The following is a 20,138-nucleotide window of genomic DNA, read 5'->3' as shown; positions in this document are numbered from 1 at the left end:
CCTGTGCAGAACATGAGCCCTTTAACAAAATGCCTGGTGTGATGGGGACATCCAGAAGGGCCATGGGCTGGAATTTGAGGCAGAACATGGCAGTAAGGACTCTGGGAATGAGAGAGACGAGGCTGATGGGAACAAGGGATGGCCAGTGACAGCCCTGTGGCTGTCCCTCTGCTGTCAGCTCAGATTGGTGTAACGCTGCTTCGAGCGGTTGCGTTTTGATCACTAATTATCCTGTTGTGGGATCTGCTTTGCCACAGTGTGGCTTTGGGGGCTGCAGCTTCCCTTTCAACTCATCTGTTGTGGTGACTAAGCGTGTCAAGCGTGGGGCCAGCCCTGGGGGGATCTGTTGTATAAATTCCGCTTCTCCTGATTCTTACAGAGGCAGAAACAGAAGTGGGGATAGAAGTGGGGAGAAGTGGGTGAGAAGGAGGATACAGAGGTATAGGGGAAAATTGCAGAACATTTAATTCTCCGCGGGACATTAGGGACCATCTTCTTGTGCATGGGCTTCTTCTGGGAAAGGGCCTATTAGCATGGCCTGGGGGCTGTTTGGAACTACACATCTTACCACGACATAGAGATGCTGGCAGAACACGCCCTCCGTCCCTCACCCCTGCATCCCCCCATGGTTTGCTCTGTTCTAGCTCTTTTTCTTGCCGCTGAGGCATTGGGCCCCAGGGGAGAGAGTGACTTGCCTACGGTGCCCAGGTGAGAGGCAGGACGGAGCCTGGACCAGCTCATCTAGAGCCTCATATCCTGACTTCTGGCTTCTACTTACATAAAAAGAGGGCCACTTAAAGCTCACTGTGGTTGCCACTCGGCCAGGGAGAATGGGGCAAGTGGAAGAACAGCGAGGACCCGTGATTAGGCCTCCATGGAAAAGGGCCTCAAAAAAGTGCAAAGAGAGCCAAACAGTCTCAGATGATCTGGGTTCAAGATTTCTCTGGTTTTGGTTGTTTACAATTTCTCTATGTTGTACCTAGCTGTGGATTTTTTAAAAAAATTCATGTTGCTTGGGATCTGTTGGGCTCTTGAAACTGCGAGTTAATGTCTGCCATCAGTTCTGAAAAATTCTTGGCTATTATCTCTTCAAATATTGCCTTTGTTCCAATATTTCTTTCCTTTCTGGATGCCAAAGAAATGTATGTCCCCCCCCCCCCCCACTTTTCTTTGTGCTGGGAAAGATTTGCCCTGAGCTAACATCTGTTGCCAATCTCCCCGCCCTCCCCCATTTTTCCCCCCAAAGCCCCAGTACATAGTTGTATATTTTCACTTGTGAGTCCTTCTAGTTCTTCTATATGAGCCACCACCACAGCATGGCCACTGACAGACCGGTGCTGTGTTTCTACACCCAGGAACTGAACCCAGGCCACCAAAGCGGAACGCACCAAACTTTAACCACTAGGGCATCAGGGTTGGCTCTACACCCTTTGACTGTATCCTCTTTCTTATATTTTCCTTCCCCCCACCCCTTTCAAGCTGAATTCTGGATATTTTTTTCCAACCCATCTTCCAGCTCACTAATTCTCACTTCCGTTAACCCAGCCATTGGGTTTTTTTTTAACTCCAATGATTATATTTCTCAGTTTGAGAACTTTTATTTCATTCTTTTAAACATCTTTTATGTCCTTTTCTATAGTCTCCAGTTTCCTGTCAAAATTTTCAAGTGTGGCTTTTATGTTTGTGAATATAGTCAGCGGAGTTGCTTTATAGTCAGTATCTAAGAATTCCCATTTCTGAAGTCTCTGTGGGCCTGTTTCCACTACTAATGTCCTCTTTTCTTAGGTGCTTCAATTCTCTTAGATGGCATTAGACATTGAAAAAAATATATATATATATTAGGTATTGAATATATATTATGTAATATATATTTATATATACAAACAATGGTAGCAACTTTTCACTTGTGTCTGCTAGGCATCAAGGGCACTTCCCATCCGAAACCACCTTGATCCAAGTGCAGAGTTTGACAGTCCCTGGACTCAATGATGATGTAACTCTGTTTGTAAGCCAGAGAGCCATAGACATCCTCCCCTCCCCCACCCTGGAGACCCAGCTTAAATGGCAAGTGGTTTATCCAAATGCCCAACTTTGGCAGGCTCTGGGCTTCTGCCTTGTGAGGTGATCAAAACAAGAGCTTATTTTCAAAGTTGTTTTTTTCCAGACTGACAAATGCCTTAGGATAAAAGCTTTGTGGGTTGGGCCAACCTCTCTGGGGTTTGTCTTCTCCTGAATTTTGGCAGGTGTTTCTTCCACCGCCTTCTTGTTGCTTTGATGCTTTTAAGAAAATTAAACAAATATTTTGTGCAGCTTTTCAAGTAGTCTTTGGTGGGAAGGTTGATCTGAATTACTTAGTCTGTTGTTGCCAGAAGTGGAAGTACCAGATGACCTGGGTTCGAATCTCGGGTCTGTCACTTATTAACTAGCTGATGTTGGCCTCGTTTGTTCCCTCATCCATCAGATGTGTTCATTAAACCCTAGCTACTTGATGGTGTGGCTGTAAAAGTGAAATGTGAAAGTGTTTTGTAAACTGGTTCAGTAATAATATTTTTGTTTATTGTCTATGTTTCACACTAGGATGCAAATTCCTTGAGAACAGCAAATTAATTATTATCACTGTTGCTTCCCCAACAATGCCTGGTACAAAGTAAATGCTTGATAAACATTGAACAGGAACAAGGGTTACTTTGTAAAGATAACCAAGTACTTAATCAAAGGACATGTATTTTAAAATAAAAACAGTGGAGGGGCCAGCCTGGTGGTGTAGTGTTTGAGTTCGCATGTTCCACTTTGGTGGCACAGGGTTCACAGGTTCGGATCCCAGGCCTGGACATAGCACCACTTGTCAAGCCACGCTGTGGCGGCGTCCCACATGAAAAAGAGGAAGATTGGCAACAGACATTAGTTCAGGGCCAATCTTGCTCACGAAGACAAAAACAACAACAAACCAAAACATTGGAAAAGGGTACTCTTGGGGGTCAAGCTCAAATCTTCATAACAGCTTTTATTATTTAGAAGATTCTATTTCCTTTTATTACTTTATAAACTTGGTTATCAGACTGATACAATCACTGTTATTTTGTTTTACTTTTTCACTTGCTATTATTTGGACTAGACTCTTCACCTTAAGTGAAAGTATTATATTCCATTGCTTTGTGAAAACATTGTCTCAACCTGTTAGATACTTGGGCTGGTTCCAGTTTGGGGCTATTATAGATGGTGCTAGTTTCTTTGTTTACTGATGACACGGAAAAGGATAAAGTGTATCTATTGTCAAGCCTTGTTCAGGCTCATTTCAGAAGGAACAGGTCTTTCAGTGCTTGAAGCCTGGCCTCCTCTGTAGTGTAAACAAAATCAACAAAATCTATCCCCAAGCCTCCCCAGAGAACAGCTCAAGCTGCTTCCAAAGTGGATCAAGGAAAGAGATCATGCAACATGGAATTCAGGGTCACTGTTGCATCTTAACGGTTAACTTTTATATTTCCATGGACAAAAATAATTTTAATAATTATTAATTATTATTGAATAAATTATTAAATACATTATTTAATTATTTAAGAGAATAATTTTAAATGGTAATGTGGGGGCTGGCCCCAGGGCCGAGTGGTTAAGTTCAGAACACTCCACTTAGGCGGCCTGGGTTTGGTTCCCAGGTGTGGATCTACACCGCTTGTGTGCAGCCGTGCTGTGGCAGCATCCCATATACAAAATAGATGAAGATGGGCACAGATGTTAGCTCAGGGTGAATCTTCTTCAGTCAAAATAAATAAATAACAATATTAAAAACTGTAATGTGGCTTACCTTAAGCCATAGAAATTGGGTGCTTGATAACCTCATTCAATACTCTTCCAAAGCTTTGGAGATAAACAATTAAAATAATTTTGCAATCAGAACAACTAAGTACCCAAGTATGTTCTTATTTAATGATCAAATGATTGGGTGAAAAAGTCACGGCAACAATAAGACCTTGCATTTATTGACTGCCTTTGTGATAGATGCTTTACAGTTATTCGTTATTCAATTTTCTTCAATTTAATTTAATTTAATCCAGCAAAGTAGAACTACTGTTATTTCCATTTTCCACATACGGAAATGGAAACAGAGAGAGGTTATGCAACTTGCCCAAGGTCACACAGCTAGAGAGTGGCTGAGGCAAACCAATGGTGCCAATTCCAGAGCCCTCACTCTTTTCACTACACTCACTGTCCTCTGACTTCTCATTTCCATTGAAAGGAAAGATGACATTTCCTGTTGGCGGGAGCCCTTCAGGCTGCCCTGTTTGAGCATCCTCGGGCCTACAAGTTTGGGTGTTCATTAAGTTCAATAAGTGTTTCTTTAGGACTCAGCAGTGTCTGCCCCCAGGGCTGTGGGTAAGGTGACTTAAAAGGTGACAAGGGGGTGTAAGACGTGGCATCTGCTTTGGGGGGCTCAGTGAAGAGGTTAGACATCCGTGCACACAGAAACGAACAACTCGAGTGGCCAGGGGGGTGGTACGTTCGATAGTCATGATGGCCATGTGGAGGTAGGAGGTGTGGGCATGCTGGGTGAGGGAGGGGAGCCCTGGCCAGCCCATCTCTCATGAGATTAGCAGACTAGGGTTTAAAAGCTCCATTTTATAGATGTAAAGCTGAGATAAAGACTCCCCCAAACACAAGGATGTCAATTTGAATTAGCATCCAAAGCTGAATTCGATGTATCTTTCCTGAGTATACAGGAATAGCATAAACCTGAGGTTTGGGGTTGGAAAGTAAAAGACGTTAAACTGTCTTGGCTAACACCCACTTGCCCACTTCTCCCTCCCATTTGTCACTCACAGGGAAGGCTGGGGGGCAGGATGAGATGGCAGATGGAGGAAGAGGGCCCTGCACCCTCCTTCCTCCTGATTCACTTCTGAATGGAACCGGAGCACATGCCCTCTGTGAGCTTGTGAATATCCTGATTTCTGGTGAAAAGGCTGCATGCAGAAAGTCACATGAAACCTTTGGGCTTTATGTAGGCAGAGCAACAAAAAAGTTCAAGTGTCTTGTCCAAGGATACATATTGAGCCAGAAATAGAAGTCAGATCTCTGGCCTGCCAGTCCGGGGCTGCCTCTAATTTAACGTTCCGCGTGAGTCACAGATTCATCCAGTACAAGGAGGCAACTGACAGGCTCAGCATCTTTTCATAACCCTGGCTAGCTGGGTTGAGGGAAAGAGAGAAGTTTTCGTTCATGAGCTCATTCCAATCAGAATGTGTCCAGACACCCAAATATTTGATTTGAGCCTGGTTGCTAAGAGACCTCCCACTGGGACCCAGCTGCCTGCGGGCAGGAGGGCGGTATTGGCATCACTTCAGATTTCTGCCAATTTATTTTGAAACCAGGAAACCTGGAATCTCGGCCTCCTCAAGGCAGCCATGGGGAGAGGAGAGATCTGAGTCAGCCCAGCAACAGAGGAAAAACCCCCACTGACCTTCTGCCAGGGATCTGTAGGAGGGTTTCGGATAGAATTTTTACATCGTGATTGTTTACTTGATGTGAAATATGCCGGTATGGTAACGAAGAAGAAATTGGAGCTCTGTGCTTGGTCATGCAAGGGACATCTCGGAGCAACCCCAGGGATTCCAGAGCAACCCTGGATTGCTGAGTTAGAACTGGGCATCAGGAAGGCTGCCTTGATTCAAAATCAGAGCCACACCCCCAGCTTCTGGTGGCTTCAATCCCCTCAGGGAACGCCAAGAGCAAAAGCATCTTCAATAAGTGTGAGGGGTCAGGGCACAAGGGAGAGCTGGGGAAACCCCACTTTCTCAACAGAAGGCAGACAGCTGAACAGAACAGGCTTAACAGCTCTCAGTGAATAACCATGACTGCTTCCCACTCTACCTAGCAGAATAGAGCCCTCTAGGCGGGACCCATGGCCCCACCGCCATGCTCAGGACCAGACAGTGACCTATGCAGGCCTTAAACTTTTTCCAGGCTATTTTGTTTCTGAACTTGGCTATAGTACTTATTTATAAATAAATGCATTTATGTGAGAAACATAGATAGCTTTTGCTGTCAGGATTTTTGCATGAGAGTTGTAATGTAATGTGAAATGTAGAGATGATGGATGGCTACCCTTGGCTTTCCCAAAGCCCTCCTTTCAGTAGTGGTTTGCTTGGAGGCACTATGGTCTACTGGGTTTTGCTTTTGGAAGGAACTGGACCATAGGCTCCATTTTCCTCTGCATAGACATGTGCTCTGGCGCAAGTTCTGCTGCCTCAGTTTCCTCATCTGTCAAAAGCCATCCTGAAAGAAGTATTTGTGGGATTCGAGAAGAGCAGATACTAGTTTGATGCTTGGGAAAAAATCAACTGGGAACACAAAGGAGCTGGAAATTAAAATGGAAACAGAGAGCAAAGGGATAGGTCTGGGCTCAGCACAGTGTTGGGCACACGGGAACCAGTTTCTAAGTCATTCTGAATTTGCTCTGAGACTGGAAAGGAAGATGAGAAAGGAGGTACATGGCCAGTTTCATGAACAGAGGACTGAAAACTGAGAGTGAATAGTTTGAATGTAACAGGAGTCACAAATGCATCACACAGCTGGGCCTTGTGGTTCGAGAAGGCAACATCAGATCAGCAGGTAATATAATTCCCATCTTGGAGACCAGGAAGAAGACATCTCCAGAAATGAAATATACCTGAATCCAGAGAGAAGCCCCTTCCATAAGGCAAGTTTTTGCTGTTATTTCTGTGTGATGAAGAAACCTGCAAGAGCTATCTAAATTTGTCCCCCCCTGCCCCAGTCCCTTTGGTTAGTATACCACGTCATCCACGGTATCAGGGATTTATTTCCATGAAAGAAGCTGTGACATCACCAGGGCTGCATTATGACGTCATCACAGGATCCCTTCGGAGCCTGACCAAGAGAGACAGCCTCTTGTTTTGGATACAAATATCCTTGCTAATGAGGAACATTGGCAGGAGGAAGAAGAGGAGGGCCACTCCAAATGAGATGAATGCAGCAGGCAGACGGAGGGCCAAATCCCGCACGGAGCTCTTGAATATTCCACAGGATAGTCAGCCAAAACGTGTCTCTTAGTTTTTCAGTAATGATAGATGACAAAGACCAGGGTAAAAATAAACCCACTTCCAGTGTTGTTCTTGGCTTGTTCAGCGGGTTCAGCGGTGTTGTTAACCTTGAGGGGACCAAGGAGCCGTCTCAGATTCGGAAGCTTGGGTCTCTCCGGGGAGGAGAACGATGGGGGAGGCCGAGGAGCTCGAGAGCCGCTCAGGCCTCAGTTCCTCACTCGGCCCTTTGCTCAGTTCCTGTGTAAATTTAATGAGAAGGAAGGCTCTTCTTGAGGCTGGCAGTTTAAACATCTTTTCCTAGATGTGTCAGTTGAAGGCCAGTGGTTGCATGAGGTAAAGTGACTACATTTGTCATGGGTGTAGTTAACACCCCAATAATTCCACAGACTGGTTTGTGTACATCTGAGGTGGAAATTCCACAGAGGCCCCAAACTGTGAACCTGGAAAAAGCAGCTGGACCAACGCTGGGAAGCACTGATGTGACTTTTTGCCTGGTAACTTTTGGGTAGATATTTCCCTCACCTTCCCTCTGTTTTTAGAAACACCTGGAGAAAGAGAAGAACCATGGTGGCTGACGAGGACATTGTTTCAGCTTGAAGGAGCATATCTTTTTTTAAAAATTAAGCTACAAGTAATTTGCTGTTATAAAAATATTGGTCTCTGCTTGTAGGTCTATGGTTTAAATATAAAAATGGATCTGTTTCCGGTTACAGATTTTTAAAGTTTGGGTTTCAAAGAGTTAATGCAAGACACTCTTATGGAATAACATATTGGCAGGATCTGGATAATCAATAGATTTCCTTCAGCTAGAAAATCCTCTGGCTGGAAGCAAGAATCTGTGACATTCCAAGATTATTTACATCTAATAGAAAATTCAACAATCTAGTGGAAGTCTTGTGGGTGGATGTGTTTTTGGCAGAATAATTTTTCTTTTTAAACCATTCATTTTATAATCCAGACCAAAACAAAGAGCCAGATGTGACAGCTATTAAAAAAAAAAGATGCATACTATTAATACCTTATGTTTATCGACTGCCTTTCTTCTGAGGAGTGCTTTGCAGATGTCATGCATCCCCATATGTTATCCTCATTTGAAGAAAGGACTGGAAAATGCCTGCAGTCAGGGAGTGTGTTAGGCATCAGACGAGACCTGGGTTTTTTCAATTTTGTACACACTTTGCTCTGGTTTGTACTCTGTATTCGGTGCACCTATGTTGGAACACAAGCTACATGCCTTTCACCCAAGTTGTGGTTTAAAAAACCCCTCTATTGCACCCACTCTGTTATTTCGCTGTAGCCCCAAGGCAAAAGCCTGAACATGCAGACAGCTCTCACCAGACCAGCTGACAAACCCAATTACTCATTGGCTTGTTTCCTGCACCAGGCTGTTTGCAGAGTCACTTTTGTATGGCATAGCCACCCACTTACCAACGACATGATTCCAGGGCCACAGCTCTATCCGACCGGAGTTAAGATTCAGTGACCTGCCCCTAACTATCTTTGAGACTAATGCCTGGAGGGATGTCTCAATCATTGACTGCATTTTAGAATCCTGGCTAGTTCATCTTTGCACATCCTCAGAACTTCACCCCAGACTTCAAGATTCCTTCCTAGCTGGAAATGGAAAACTATTGCCAACGTCAAAAGTAGGAATGTGGGAAGCCATACTGCAATTTTCTCTGGAGCTATTGGTCTGAATTCCTTCAGAGGTGGATTCTCCTGTGGTTAAGCTGTGCTCGACAAGGATTAGCAAGGAAACCACAAGCCCATATACTCTCTGCGGGTGACAGAGCCATCGCTGAAATGCAGGGTGGCATGTTGCTATGTTTTCAACTCTTATTGTCACACTTGTTGAAGCACTTAAAACATTTATTTTGGGGCTCAAAGGAAGGACAGTTGAGGCCTTTTACAAACAGATCCTTCAATTTCTTCCAGCCTCATCTGTGTTCCTCTCTGCTCACTGCGCTCTCCCCCAACACGCACAGCACAATTTCCTGAACTCAGAGCCTTCTGGGGTGGCTTTGTGACGGTCATTAATGCTGTTTGCCAAAGGGTTCTGTTTCTCCACCTTCTGGGTGCATAAGATTGTACTTCTTGGCCCCCTTGTGGTTGGGTGAGGCTGTGTCACTAGTTCTGGCCAATAGCTTGTGAGTGGAAGTGAGGTGTGTCACTCCCAGGACAGAGCAAGTAATTGCTATGGCAAGATCTGACTTGATTTCCCTCGGCCGTTGTGACTAGCCAAATTCAAGATGGTGGCTGCTCTGCCAGGAGGTCCCCACCCAATTTATGATAGATGTGAGACACAAACCTTTGTTATTATAAGCCACTAAGATTTGGGGACTGCCACCAGACTATTTGGATGGATACCTCTTTCTTTGATTTTCATACCTTTACACGTGTTTTCCCTTCTACTTAAAATCTGCACCCTCCTTTCTCTGCTTGGCAAATTCTAACTGATGCTTCCAGACCCAGTTCAAAAGTCTTCCTTTCTGTGAAGCCTCTTCTGACAACTCCAGAAAGTTGGACCCTCTCTTCTCTATGCTTCCCCACCACTCTCTGGGCAAACCTCCATTACAGCCTTAATCGTATTTTATTCTTGCAGTCTGTTCCACGTCTGTCTTTGTCTCTTAGACTTTTTGAACATCTTGAGGGCAGGAATGCGCTTAGTTTATTTTTCTATCCAAAATGTCTATTTGTTTCAAAGTACGAGTTCAGCAAGTGTCTCACGGAGAAATTAAGACACTCGGAACTATTGGCAGCCATAATTAAGGTCAGCCCACCGGTGACCTTATCAGTTTAGGTAATTTACCAAATATTGGAAGACATTTCTTAAGATTGATTTTTTTCCTTCTTCAACATTATTTAAGGAACTGTTACATTTCAAAAATGTTTGTGGTTGAAATAGCTAAAAAGGAAGCGAGAACATCTTACAATCAGGCTCCCATCTTTTGGTAATTACTCATCTTTACAGGAAAAGATTTTTTAAAGATATGAGGATTTGAAGAAAATCAACCTTCATGGGTAATTTTTTGAGGCCATTGTGGTTGGTTATTTGGGCCTGGCTCTGCTTATATGAAATGGCATATTTATTGATTCAATGCCCTCAATTTTTGTAAATACCTTTATGGACACCATCACATGTACGTCCCTCAGTTGTTTGGAATAAACTAGGAAGTTCAAATATAAATTGCTATTTCAATGTCTGTTGTAGATCCTGTTCTGGGTTGGAAATCAGGGAACTGGCATTTTTGTTTAGGCCTGGTTCCCAGTGTAAGAGGCAGCATATTTATTGTTTTTGGTGTCCTTAATTTTATAAATGCACCTGCGCATATTGCCAAATCCACTTTCTTGAGTTAAGAATAGACTCTTATTCTAACATGAACTGACAAGATTGTGTTCCAGTGTCAGTCAGAGAAGAAGAAAAATCCAGGTCTGGGAGGATGTTGGGAAAGGGCCCACACTGGTTTCAGGTCTAAGGCAGAAAGAGCAAGGTTATGTCCACTAGGTAAAGATCAAGGGGTGTGTTCACTTAAAAGTCCCCTGAGGTTTGAAAAAAATGAAATGAAAAAAACAAACAAAAAAGATACATTTGTGGATTTAGCAGTCATTTGATTCTCCTATTTCGTTTTGAACAACTTTCAAGTCTCCTCTTTTTCTTTATTAATAAGACGACTTTTACATTATGGTGGACCTCTATCATGTTTGCATGCTCAACATCCATTCCTCCTCTTTCTAGACCAGCTTCTCAGTGTCTGTCTGATACCTCTTATTTGAGTAACACTTTGACAGATGGATTAGAGTGCAATAGTTAGGAGTTGGGCTCTGGAACCAGGCTGCTTGGGTTAATTCACTCATGCTGTGTGACCTGGTGTGTGTGCCTTAACCTTTGCAAACCTTGGTTGCCTCCACTGTGAAATGGGAATAAACCTATTTCCTACTTCATAGAATTGTTGTGAGCATTAATAAATAAAAACGGTAAAGCACTTCGAATAGGGCCTGATACATAACATGAACTCAATAAGTGTTAGCTATTACTGTGAAATTCTTATGTGACAATTTCCTTAGGGACTTTATAACCATATTTTCTATCATTGGCTGTGGTTATACAAGTCTATAATAGGCTGATATATATATATTTCCCCAATACATGTGACTTGAATATTTTTCCCCTAGGAAATCAAAGGACTATTTCTTTGGAGATAAGTAGTTACACTAGGATGTGTCTTGATATTGATCACCTGTATATTTTCTGATAATGATGTGCCCCTTCAATCTATAGATTAAAGTCTTTCGTTATTTCTGGAAAGGTATTTTTTGGTGAGGAAGATTAGCCCTGAGCTAACATCTGTTTCCAATTTTCCTGTTGTTTTTTTTTCCTCCCCAAAGCCCCAGTACATAGTTGTATATCTGAGTTGTAAGTCCTTCCAGTTCTTTTAGGTGGGATGCCGCCACAGCATGGCTTGATGAGGGATGTGTAGGTCCATGCCCAGGATCTGAAGCAAACCCTGGGCCACTGAAGCAGAGGGCATGAACTTAACCACTTGGCCATGGGGTCAGGCTCTCTGGAAAGTCTTCTTGAATAACATCTTTCAGTATCTTTTGCCCCATTATTTCAGTCTCTCCAGAAGGGATCCCATTTACATATATATTGAACTTCCTTTGTGTTTCATATAATTTCCTAGCTAATCTTTGTTCACTTCCTTTTCATTTTCCCACTATTCTTGATTTGTCCTCTATATCCCTTAAAAGGCTTTTAGCAATTTTCCTTGTGCCACTTCCACTGCAGTTGTTATATCTATAGCGGTTTTATTTCCTGCTTCTTTCCTGGGCTCCTCCAGCTCATTTTTAATTCCTTCTGCTGTTTTGCCCTAACTTTCCTGAGCAAATGCATCTTTGCTTTACGTTCTTGTTTTATACGAGTTTTTATTTTTTTTGTAAATTATGATATGTTCGAACACAAATTTGACCTCTTCTATAGCAAATTTTTTTCTTGTGTTGATTCTTCACTGCCATTGGTTTTTCCTCTGTCTTCCCACCTTTTTTTTTTCTTTTAATTGGAAGAGTTTTGTAAAGATTTTGTGTTGGTTCCACATTGACTCTTCATCATGTGAACTAGATGAATTCTTCCCTGAATAGCTGGTTGTAAGAGGCTCATGTTAAGGCGTGGGACTTAGACATTTTCCAGGCTAGCTGGAATTTTCCTTGGGTCATGCTCAGGTTCTTTATGGCCCAGGTTTGTGATGGAAGGTTCTTTTGGTCTTTACTTCTTCAAATAGAGATCTGAAATGACAAGATTGAGTCCCTCTTCTTGACCTTGCCTCCCTGACAGGCAGCTTTTTACAAAAGTGGCAGTTCTGTATGATTCCTCATTCAGGTACACTTCTCCTAGGTGTTACTGTCATGTTCATCATTAGTATATAGGAAATGTACTCAAGTAACTCTCTTTTAACTATTTCTAAGAACTAGGTACATAATTTAAGATGCCAAAAATTTTCCAGCATCTGTGACAAGAGGCCCCTAACATCCAAGTGTTGTGAAACAATCCATTTGATGGAGATGACGATGTCCAACTTTTAATAAGGAAATGTTTTTCCTGCAATATTTCTTGTGGAGATTTAAACAAGTTTTTTATATAGGCTGTATCTGTGTGAGGTCACCTGAGAAAATATTTTGATCAATACATTTTTGGACCAAAGAGTTCTTAAGTTTTCAAAGATTAACAATATTCTGGATAAGCTTTTCATCATATGGAAAAAACTGCTGATTTACAAGTCCTAAAAATCATTGAGTTTAGGTATCATTCTCCCTTCTACAATCTGTGTTGTACAGGCTCAGGTAGGTAAAATGTCTTACACGCAAACTTGGCAACAGACCTGGGACTTGAGCCCAGGTTTCTGAATTTCTGGTTCTTTCCATACCCACTCTTGCCTTCCTGGCTTGTCACTTTAGGTATTAAAGGCTGAACAGGGATAATTTAGAAAATTTCAAATTTAATATATGCATTTTCTTTACATAGTATTTATTTCCCCCACACCATTTGCTCAGTTCTGAACTTGGGCCACACAAACCCGATCCATTGGCAGGAGGGCTGGTTGGGGAAGAGTTTGATGGGCATACTATTGGTAACTCTTTAATGATTAATTAAAAGTACCTCTTCTTTGGGCTCTTTAATGAAAATTTTTAAGGGCTTTAAGGAAATATAAAGACTTGGGACCTAAACTTCAGTAATCCAGAATATCTGGCAGAGCTTTCCGGAGAGGAATTGTTGGGGAACAGATAGCTTTTGACTGACAGGTGATAATTGATTGAAAATGGAGTTGGAGTGGAATGAAGGAAGAGACTAGCAGTCATCACCTGTTCCTCTAGAAAAACATGGCGGCTGGAGGAAATGCTCAGTTACTGGAGAACAGTCCAAGCGAGGGCCCTCAAGTCAACAGAATTAGGTAGTGTACTGGCTAAGGCTTAACCATTCTTAGGGAATGGTGGGTTTTGTTTTCTACTGCAATTTCCAGGATCAAGATCTTTTATTTTACATGGTGTCCGGTAAGGGAGAAATGACCATACTAACGCCAGACCGAATTTGTCTTTGGTATGTCCATCTTTTCCTTTGGGCCAAGGGGTCCATTTTTCTGGGTCTGGCCTCTATTCCCCATTAACTGTTGGAGTCTTGTCTCCAGGACCCAGTCCAGCTAAGGATAACTTGGTAATGCTGAATGAACATCAGTACAACGTAGGGAAAGAAAACTCCCTATAGCTTTTCCACCAGTACAACAAATATCAAAGAGCTGTCTTAATTCTAGTTCATGTCTTTATCCATCCAACACCCATTCATCCATGAGTTACTACTTGTAAGTTACTGTGCTAGGTGCAGGGGATACAGTACTATAAAAGGCAACACGTTCCTTTCTCTCATGGACCTTACAGGCTGGTAGGTAAGGTCAGGGCCACAGAGCCATGTGCAACTGTCTCCCTACTTTCCTTCCCTTTTGCTGCTCCTGGAAAACTGTCCCCTTTTGTAGGGAGGATGAGCGAGAGAGAGACACACACAGACAGATAGAGAGAGAGAGTGCATCAGCACTTCTTTAGTTTTGGCAACAAAAGCTGAGACACAGAATTGTTTTGGGGAATCCTGGAGGCTGATCCTTAGGCAAGGAGCAGTGTGAAACAGAGAGCAAAGAACTAGAAGAGGAGGAGGAGAAGGAGTGGGAGGAAGGGAAGGAGAAAAAGACAGAAGATGCTTATGGCAGGGCATAGGAGAGCATCAGCTGGGATCTTAGTTATGCCTGCCTCCTACTCTTCGTATTACTTGTCCTTTGACACAAATAAAAGGTACCATAGTTCTTCAAATATATTTCTTATCGAAGGGGGTGCTGTTTGCCTGCATGTTGGTGATGTGCGCCAACTTTGAGAGCGGTTCCTTAGTAATCTGTCTTGTAAACTGGGTTTTGTCGATTTAGTCTGTGTTTCTAACAGCCAAGCAATCCTCTATTCGCTCTCCTCAGCCTCAAGAGCCTTAAGCCAACAGTCCCTGAAAGACGGAAGCCAGCATGGAGGTGTGGAGGGAGGGGGCGGCCAGGTTATCTTCTGACCTCCTTGGAGTCAGGGGAGAAGTGGAGAGTTGGCGAGGGTCCAGACTACTTCCGGGAGAGCAGTGGGCTTGCACCCAGCCTGTCAGAATGAGGAAGAAGGTGCTGGATGAAGTTTCCTTTTCAGGGAGTAGATTTTTTTTTTTTTTCCTTTTACAGTGAAATTGGAACAGTCCTGGGAAAATGGGACAGGTGTCACCAATCAAGAGACAGGGCTGTTTACCCAACTCAGCCGAGGGGCCATAAGGGACTAATACTCTCGATACAAAGAAAATTACAATTTTCCGGAACAAGAGGTAGTCCCTGCAGGTTGGGGACGGGGATCGTACGTGGGTCACCCCTGACAGGTGGACATGGGAGAGGGGTGGGCAGCCACGGTGCACCTCCAAGATAAGAGGCCATAGGGAACACGGATTCGTTTCCCCAGCCCGCCGGAAAGGAGGTTTCGAGGTACATGCCCTGCCACAGGGTGCCCTATCAAGGCCGCCGCGGGTGGGACTAAGGAGGGGCAGCCCTCCTTTCCAGGAGGGTGTGGGGCAGACATTCACCCTCCTTCCACTAAGTCTCTGGGTTTCGGCTGAGGAGAGAGGGAGAAACCAGGAGGGGCCGAGCAGGAGCGAAGGCCGGCCCAGTCCCGCCCGGGCCCGCTGCCCTCTCCATCCAGGGCAGCCCGAGCGGCGCACGGAGCCCGCGCCGGGCCAGCCCCGAATCCACCCGCTGCCGGGCGCCCAATGACCCCGGGCGTTCAGCTCCCAAAGGGAAAACAAGGCAGCGCCTGGCACGTCCTGCGCGTCCCCGGCCCCGAGGCCCCCTCCCCCCGGCCAGAATTTGACGCGAGCGCAGATTTTGGTGCAATGCGAATTAGCTCCAGTCGCCGAGCCGGGAGGGACCGACAGGCTCGGGGAGCGCCAGCCGCGGGCAGGCGCCGCGGGGCCGGAGTCGACGCCCACCTCCGCCGCATCCCCTCCGCCGCCTCCCGTCGCCATAACAACCGGTCCCTGCCCACTGAGCCCGCGCCGCACCGGCCCCTGCCCGGGGCGCGCAGAAACGGCGCCCCCGCCCCCGGGCGCCCCGCATCCGGGCGGCCTCGCACCCCCGCCCCCGCCCCGCCGCGGCCGAGCGCGACGCAGAGGCGCCCCCTCCCGCCGCCAGGGAGGAAAGCCCGGGTGCCCCCAGATTGACTTTGCAGAATTACTCAAGCACCCCAGGGGGCTGGGGGCCTCCCGCGCGCGCGCGCCGGCGCCCCGCATCTGCCCAGGTCCCCTGCACCTGCCCTCTCCCGGGCTCCAGGGCGCGCGCCGCGGCCGGGAGCGTGGCCGGGCGGTGGCCAGCGGTGCCCCCGCGCTCGGGGCACGGCGCTCCCGGGGAGCAGGACATCCCCGAAGGCGGCAGCGCGCGGGAGGCAGGGAGGCGGGGTGGCGGCCGGGGCGCGCGGGGAGGGCGGGGAGCCCGCGGGAGGAGGAGAAGGAGGGGGGAGGGAGGGAGCAGGGCGGGCGGCGGGGAGGGAGGAGAAGGGAGGCAAGAAAGTAGCAGAAAGTGAGGCTGGCAGCCGGCGACGAAGGAGCCCGGCGAGCGGCGGCGGCAGGAAGTCTGTGCCCGAGACAAGCAGAGAGAAGAGCCAGGGAGGGAGCGCGGCGGCGGCGGCGAGAGTGAAAGAGGAAACTGCAGAAGAGGAAGCTCTGCCGCAGCACCGAGTCCTCCGGCTCCCGCGCCGAGCATCCCCGCGCCGCCCGCCCCAGCCCTCCCGGACCGCGCGCCGCCGCCCCCTGCGCCCCGGCCGCGGGCGCCCCCTCCTCAGCGCGCCCACCCCGGCCCCCGCGACCCCCGCGCCCCCCGCCGCTCCGCCTGCCGCCCTCCGCGCACGCCGCCCTCGTCTGCCATGGCCCGGGAGAACGGCGAGAGCAGCTCCTCCTGGAAAAAGCAAGCCGAAGACATCAAGAAAATTTTCGAGTTCAAGGAGACCCTCGGAACGTGAGTGGGGACCGGGGAGAAGAGGGTGGAGGTGGCAGCGGCCGCGGTGCCAAGGCGGTTCCTGCTGCCACCGCCGCCGCCACCGCGGCAGGAACCGGCTGGCCGCCGCGTCCTCATTGTCCGCTTCTCTGCTCTGCGGAGCCCCCCGCGCCCCCATCGCAGGGTCTGCGCCCCCTGCGCGCGGGTGGGCACCGCTCCTGGGCGGGGGCGGGGGGAGCTCTGGGCTTTCGGAGGACAGCCCACGCCGGCGGGCGACTTTCCACTTCCCCCGCCACCGCCGCCCTCTCCACTCTTTCTCCCCACGCGTGACTGTGGACTGAGCATGGTGGATGTTTCTATTTACCGGCTGTGTGCGTTTACTCACCGTGTATATGGACGCACCGCGTCGACGAGAGACGTGGGCACGAGAAATCGTGCTTCGGTCATTCGGGTTTCTGTCCTTCCATCGAGTATTCTTACAGAACTGACATCTGCACGTACTAGGTGTCGGCAAGACTTTGGATGGCCACGCGATTATGGAAGGGAAGAATTTCGCAGTGTTCAGGGTCACGTGTGGGCAGAGCCTTCCCCGAGCGTCTGTCCATTTCACACAGGCTCAGCCGCACACGCTGGGGAGCATGTCTCCAAGGGAGGGTCTGTGAGCCTCGCTGGACAGACAGCTTCTCTCTGGGGCTGCATTTGGTCCCATGCTGGTGCGTCTCAAGAAGGCAGAAATAATCAGAAGTCGAGGGCATGAAGGCTCGGAGCATGTGCTGCTCAGTTCCGCTGCCGTTTGCTGCCTTGCTGCCCAGGAGTTGCTTTGTGTTTGTTTTGTTTTGGAGCGCCTCGGAATAGGTAGGGAGGCTGACAGTGAGAGAGAAGCAGGCAGGGACTGGATGAGTCTGAAGTGCAAGTTATTTTCTTCTCTCATGTGATCAGTATCTGTTGTTGATCAGTGTCTGTGCATGTATATATTCACATGCACGCACATGTGCTGTATGAACTGAACATTTCGCGGGGTTCATGAAGGTGTAGATTCGGCTGGGAAGAGAAAGAGGGGGTGTTTTGTAGGATGTCACTGTGCTCTTCCTCCTTTTTTTTTTTTTGTGGTTCATTTGCTTTCCTAGAACATTTTCAAACCCAGACTGTTTTCTGCCCCATACTCAGAGTCCACTGGAGTTGTTCATTTTCCCTTACTCCCACCCCTCTATCTGCTGCGGGCCCCCCAGAGTGAAGCTGTGAAGGCGGCATGCTCAGCCAGACTTCTCATTCATGAGAAAGCATCCTTGCCGAGGACAGAATAGGGTCTCCTAGCTATTGTGCTGCACTTTATGGAGGGCACCTGTGGGTATAGACGTTCTATCTTTGTTGGAATGAAAACAGAAGGGACTTAGCTTTTTCATAAAGAGGGGCTTGGGGCTGCCTCTTAGCATGGCCAGCTAAGGGGTGAGTTTTGGTCAAAACTTTAAAAAATTACCATTGAGGTTTATTCCGGTTTGGGGTTGGGCCTCTGAGATGCTCAAGTTACTGAGAACAAGAAGCATACTCTTGCATGTCATGCTGAGACCGATGAATGTGGCTCAGGATGAGGGGACTGGAGAGAGTGACGTCCTGTCATGGGAGTGTGTTCCTTTGCGTGGCGTAGCCCCACCTGAGCCCCTCGCCTGGGTCCCTCTGCCTGCGGCCTCAGGCAGACGGATGCAGCCTCCCTAACTGCCTCCTGCTCCCCGGGAGAGCCCCGCAGCAGAACCTCTGCAGTGGCCAGGATGCTGAGGCTCAGTGAGCTGTGGCTTCATTGAGTGGCTCCTGCTGTCACTGGCACTGTTTGGGCATGACTGCGGGTGGTTTCCACTTCTGGGAAGGATGGGGATATACCTTCTGGTGCCCAGAGACTATAGAACTCTTGTCGAACAACCTCTTGGCCTCTGGCCACGTTCCCCGTGAATTTGGGTATGGGTCTTTGTTAGGGTCGCTTTGCCTTCTGCCTTGGAAAGAATTCTCTGAAAAGAAGCTTCCCACTGAGGTCCCGTAGGGCTGGCAGTGGTTCTAGGAGAGTGACACACAATAACATTATCAAAATGTTTTTACTCAATGATATAACAGTATCATAATCGTAGATGACTTGATTAGCTGAATACCAAGTACCATGCATTTTTCTAAATGCCTTAAATACGTATTAACTCATTTTACTCTCATGATAGCCTTGTGGGGTTGGTATTTACTGTTACCCCCAATTGGCAGTTGGGGAAACTGAGGCAACAGAGATTAGGTGACCTGCCAAACATTAGCCAGTTATTAAGTGTTGGAGCTGATATTCGAAACTAGACAGAACAACTCATGATTATCCATGTGGAGCTGAGCCACTTTGTGCATTATGAAATGGCAAATGTTTAATAATAATTTGACTTAACGTTAGTATTTGGAAAGCTAATTTTCATATTCATGTAAAGAAAACATAATTATGGGGGAACCGGTCATCTAACATTTATCTAAATATGTTGACATTTCAAAGCTTTCAGAGTATCAACATTATTTTGTCCACTTGGGCTTTCTAGAAGTGGTCTGAAGTTCAGGATGCCCTGGGCCAAGTCCAGCGGCCTTGGCCTGAGTTTAAATAGGGAGATTGCTCCTAGTCCGGCCAGTGTAGATTTTGAGTCTGGGCTCTTCTCTTCTTAGTTGTGAAACCCAGCATAAGTCAGTGGCATCGACAATTACGACTGGAATTCATTTCCAAGGTTTTCTGCATGTCTGATTATTTTGTTTGTCACCTTCACCATATGCTTTTAAGATCCCAAGGCAGGAAACCCCTGCTTGGAGCCAGACTGTCAGCTTACAATGTTCACATGCTTTTAAAATAAAGCATTGTAAAGGCCCGAGGAGCGCTCACTTTGCCAAACTTTGGAATCTGGTATTTGGCTGCCCGATCTAGGTATCTTTCCTTGCAGAGCAGAACATTTACTGCTCAAGCAGAAGGGTCCAGCCGTTTAGTCTTGTGGTCAGAGGGACCCTGCTGGAGGTGGGAGGGGAGGCACGTGGCAGTGAAGGCTGGCCCAGCGGGGTGGGAAGAGAGATTGAGGAAGCAAAAGACAGCATGAGGGAGAGGGCTGGGCACCGTGGTTTGGGCCTGGGTTAGCTGATGCGTCTCTGAGTCAGACCTCCGGAAAAAGCTCTCCCTCTGTGGGCTGCAGCGTAGTTCCCTTTGAAAGGGAATCCCGAAACCTAACCATACCTCTGAATAAGCTGGTAAGACTTAGTTACTATTATTAATCAACGACATGTTTTCAGATCCTCGGCACACCGTGAGAGCAAATAAATGTTGTGTAACAGCAAATGAGGAGTGGTAAACATTTCTCCTGGCGTCTTTGCTGAGGCTGTTCTGGCCATCTCTGCTGTAGATGACTTCTGAGACAAGAAAACAAAGATATGCCCTTTGGAGAACTAGACGGATGGGACGCAAGTTTTGGTGTCCTTCCAGGAAGTCCCCTAGACACATGGAAGTTGCTTCTCTGATTTCCGTGCTCTGAAAGGCATCTGAATAGAGAATGCATTA

The 20,138-nt window shown here is 46.9% G+C and overlaps 1 protein-coding gene and 1 long non-coding RNA gene across 7 annotated transcripts in view; one reads left to right on the top strand and one right to left on the bottom strand.

Moving 5' to 3' along the window:
- Nucleotides 1-17,110, bottom strand: part of LOC139080493 (uncharacterized) — a 62,535-nt gene extending 45,425 nt beyond the window's left edge. For all 3 annotated transcript variants that reach the window (XR_011535043.1, XR_011535042.1, XR_011535041.1), the window contains exon 1: nt 16,974-17,110. This is a non-coding gene — a long non-coding RNA (uncharacterized lncRNA). The remainder of the gene's footprint in view (nt 1-16,973) is intronic.
- The window catches only part of CAMK1D (calcium/calmodulin dependent protein kinase ID), a 390,312-nt gene continuing 385,136 nt past the window's right edge, over nt 14,963-20,138 (top strand). The window contains exon 1 of one of the 4 annotated variants that reach the window (XM_070601240.1): nt 14,963-15,088. Coding sequence is in view for 2 of the 4 variants with exons in the window: in XM_070601237.1 (XP_070457338.1) it covers nt 17,111-17,301 (191 nt within the window). In the remaining 2 variants the exon portion in view is untranslated. Of the gene's footprint in view, nt 15,089-16,137; nt 16,610-17,110; nt 17,444-20,138 lie in introns of those variants that run through there. The other 3 variants (XM_070601238.1, XM_070601237.1, XM_070601239.1) reach the window with 3 other exon arrangements.

The sequence above is a fragment of the Equus przewalskii genome, chromosome 30, assembly GCF_037783145.1.
Source record: "Equus przewalskii isolate Varuska chromosome 30, EquPr2, whole genome shotgun sequence".
Classification (NCBI taxonomy): Eukaryota; Metazoa; Chordata; class Mammalia; order Perissodactyla; family Equidae; genus Equus; species Equus przewalskii.
The sequence above is the reverse complement of the archived record's forward strand: the minus strand, read 5'-3'. Positions and strand labels throughout refer to the sequence as shown.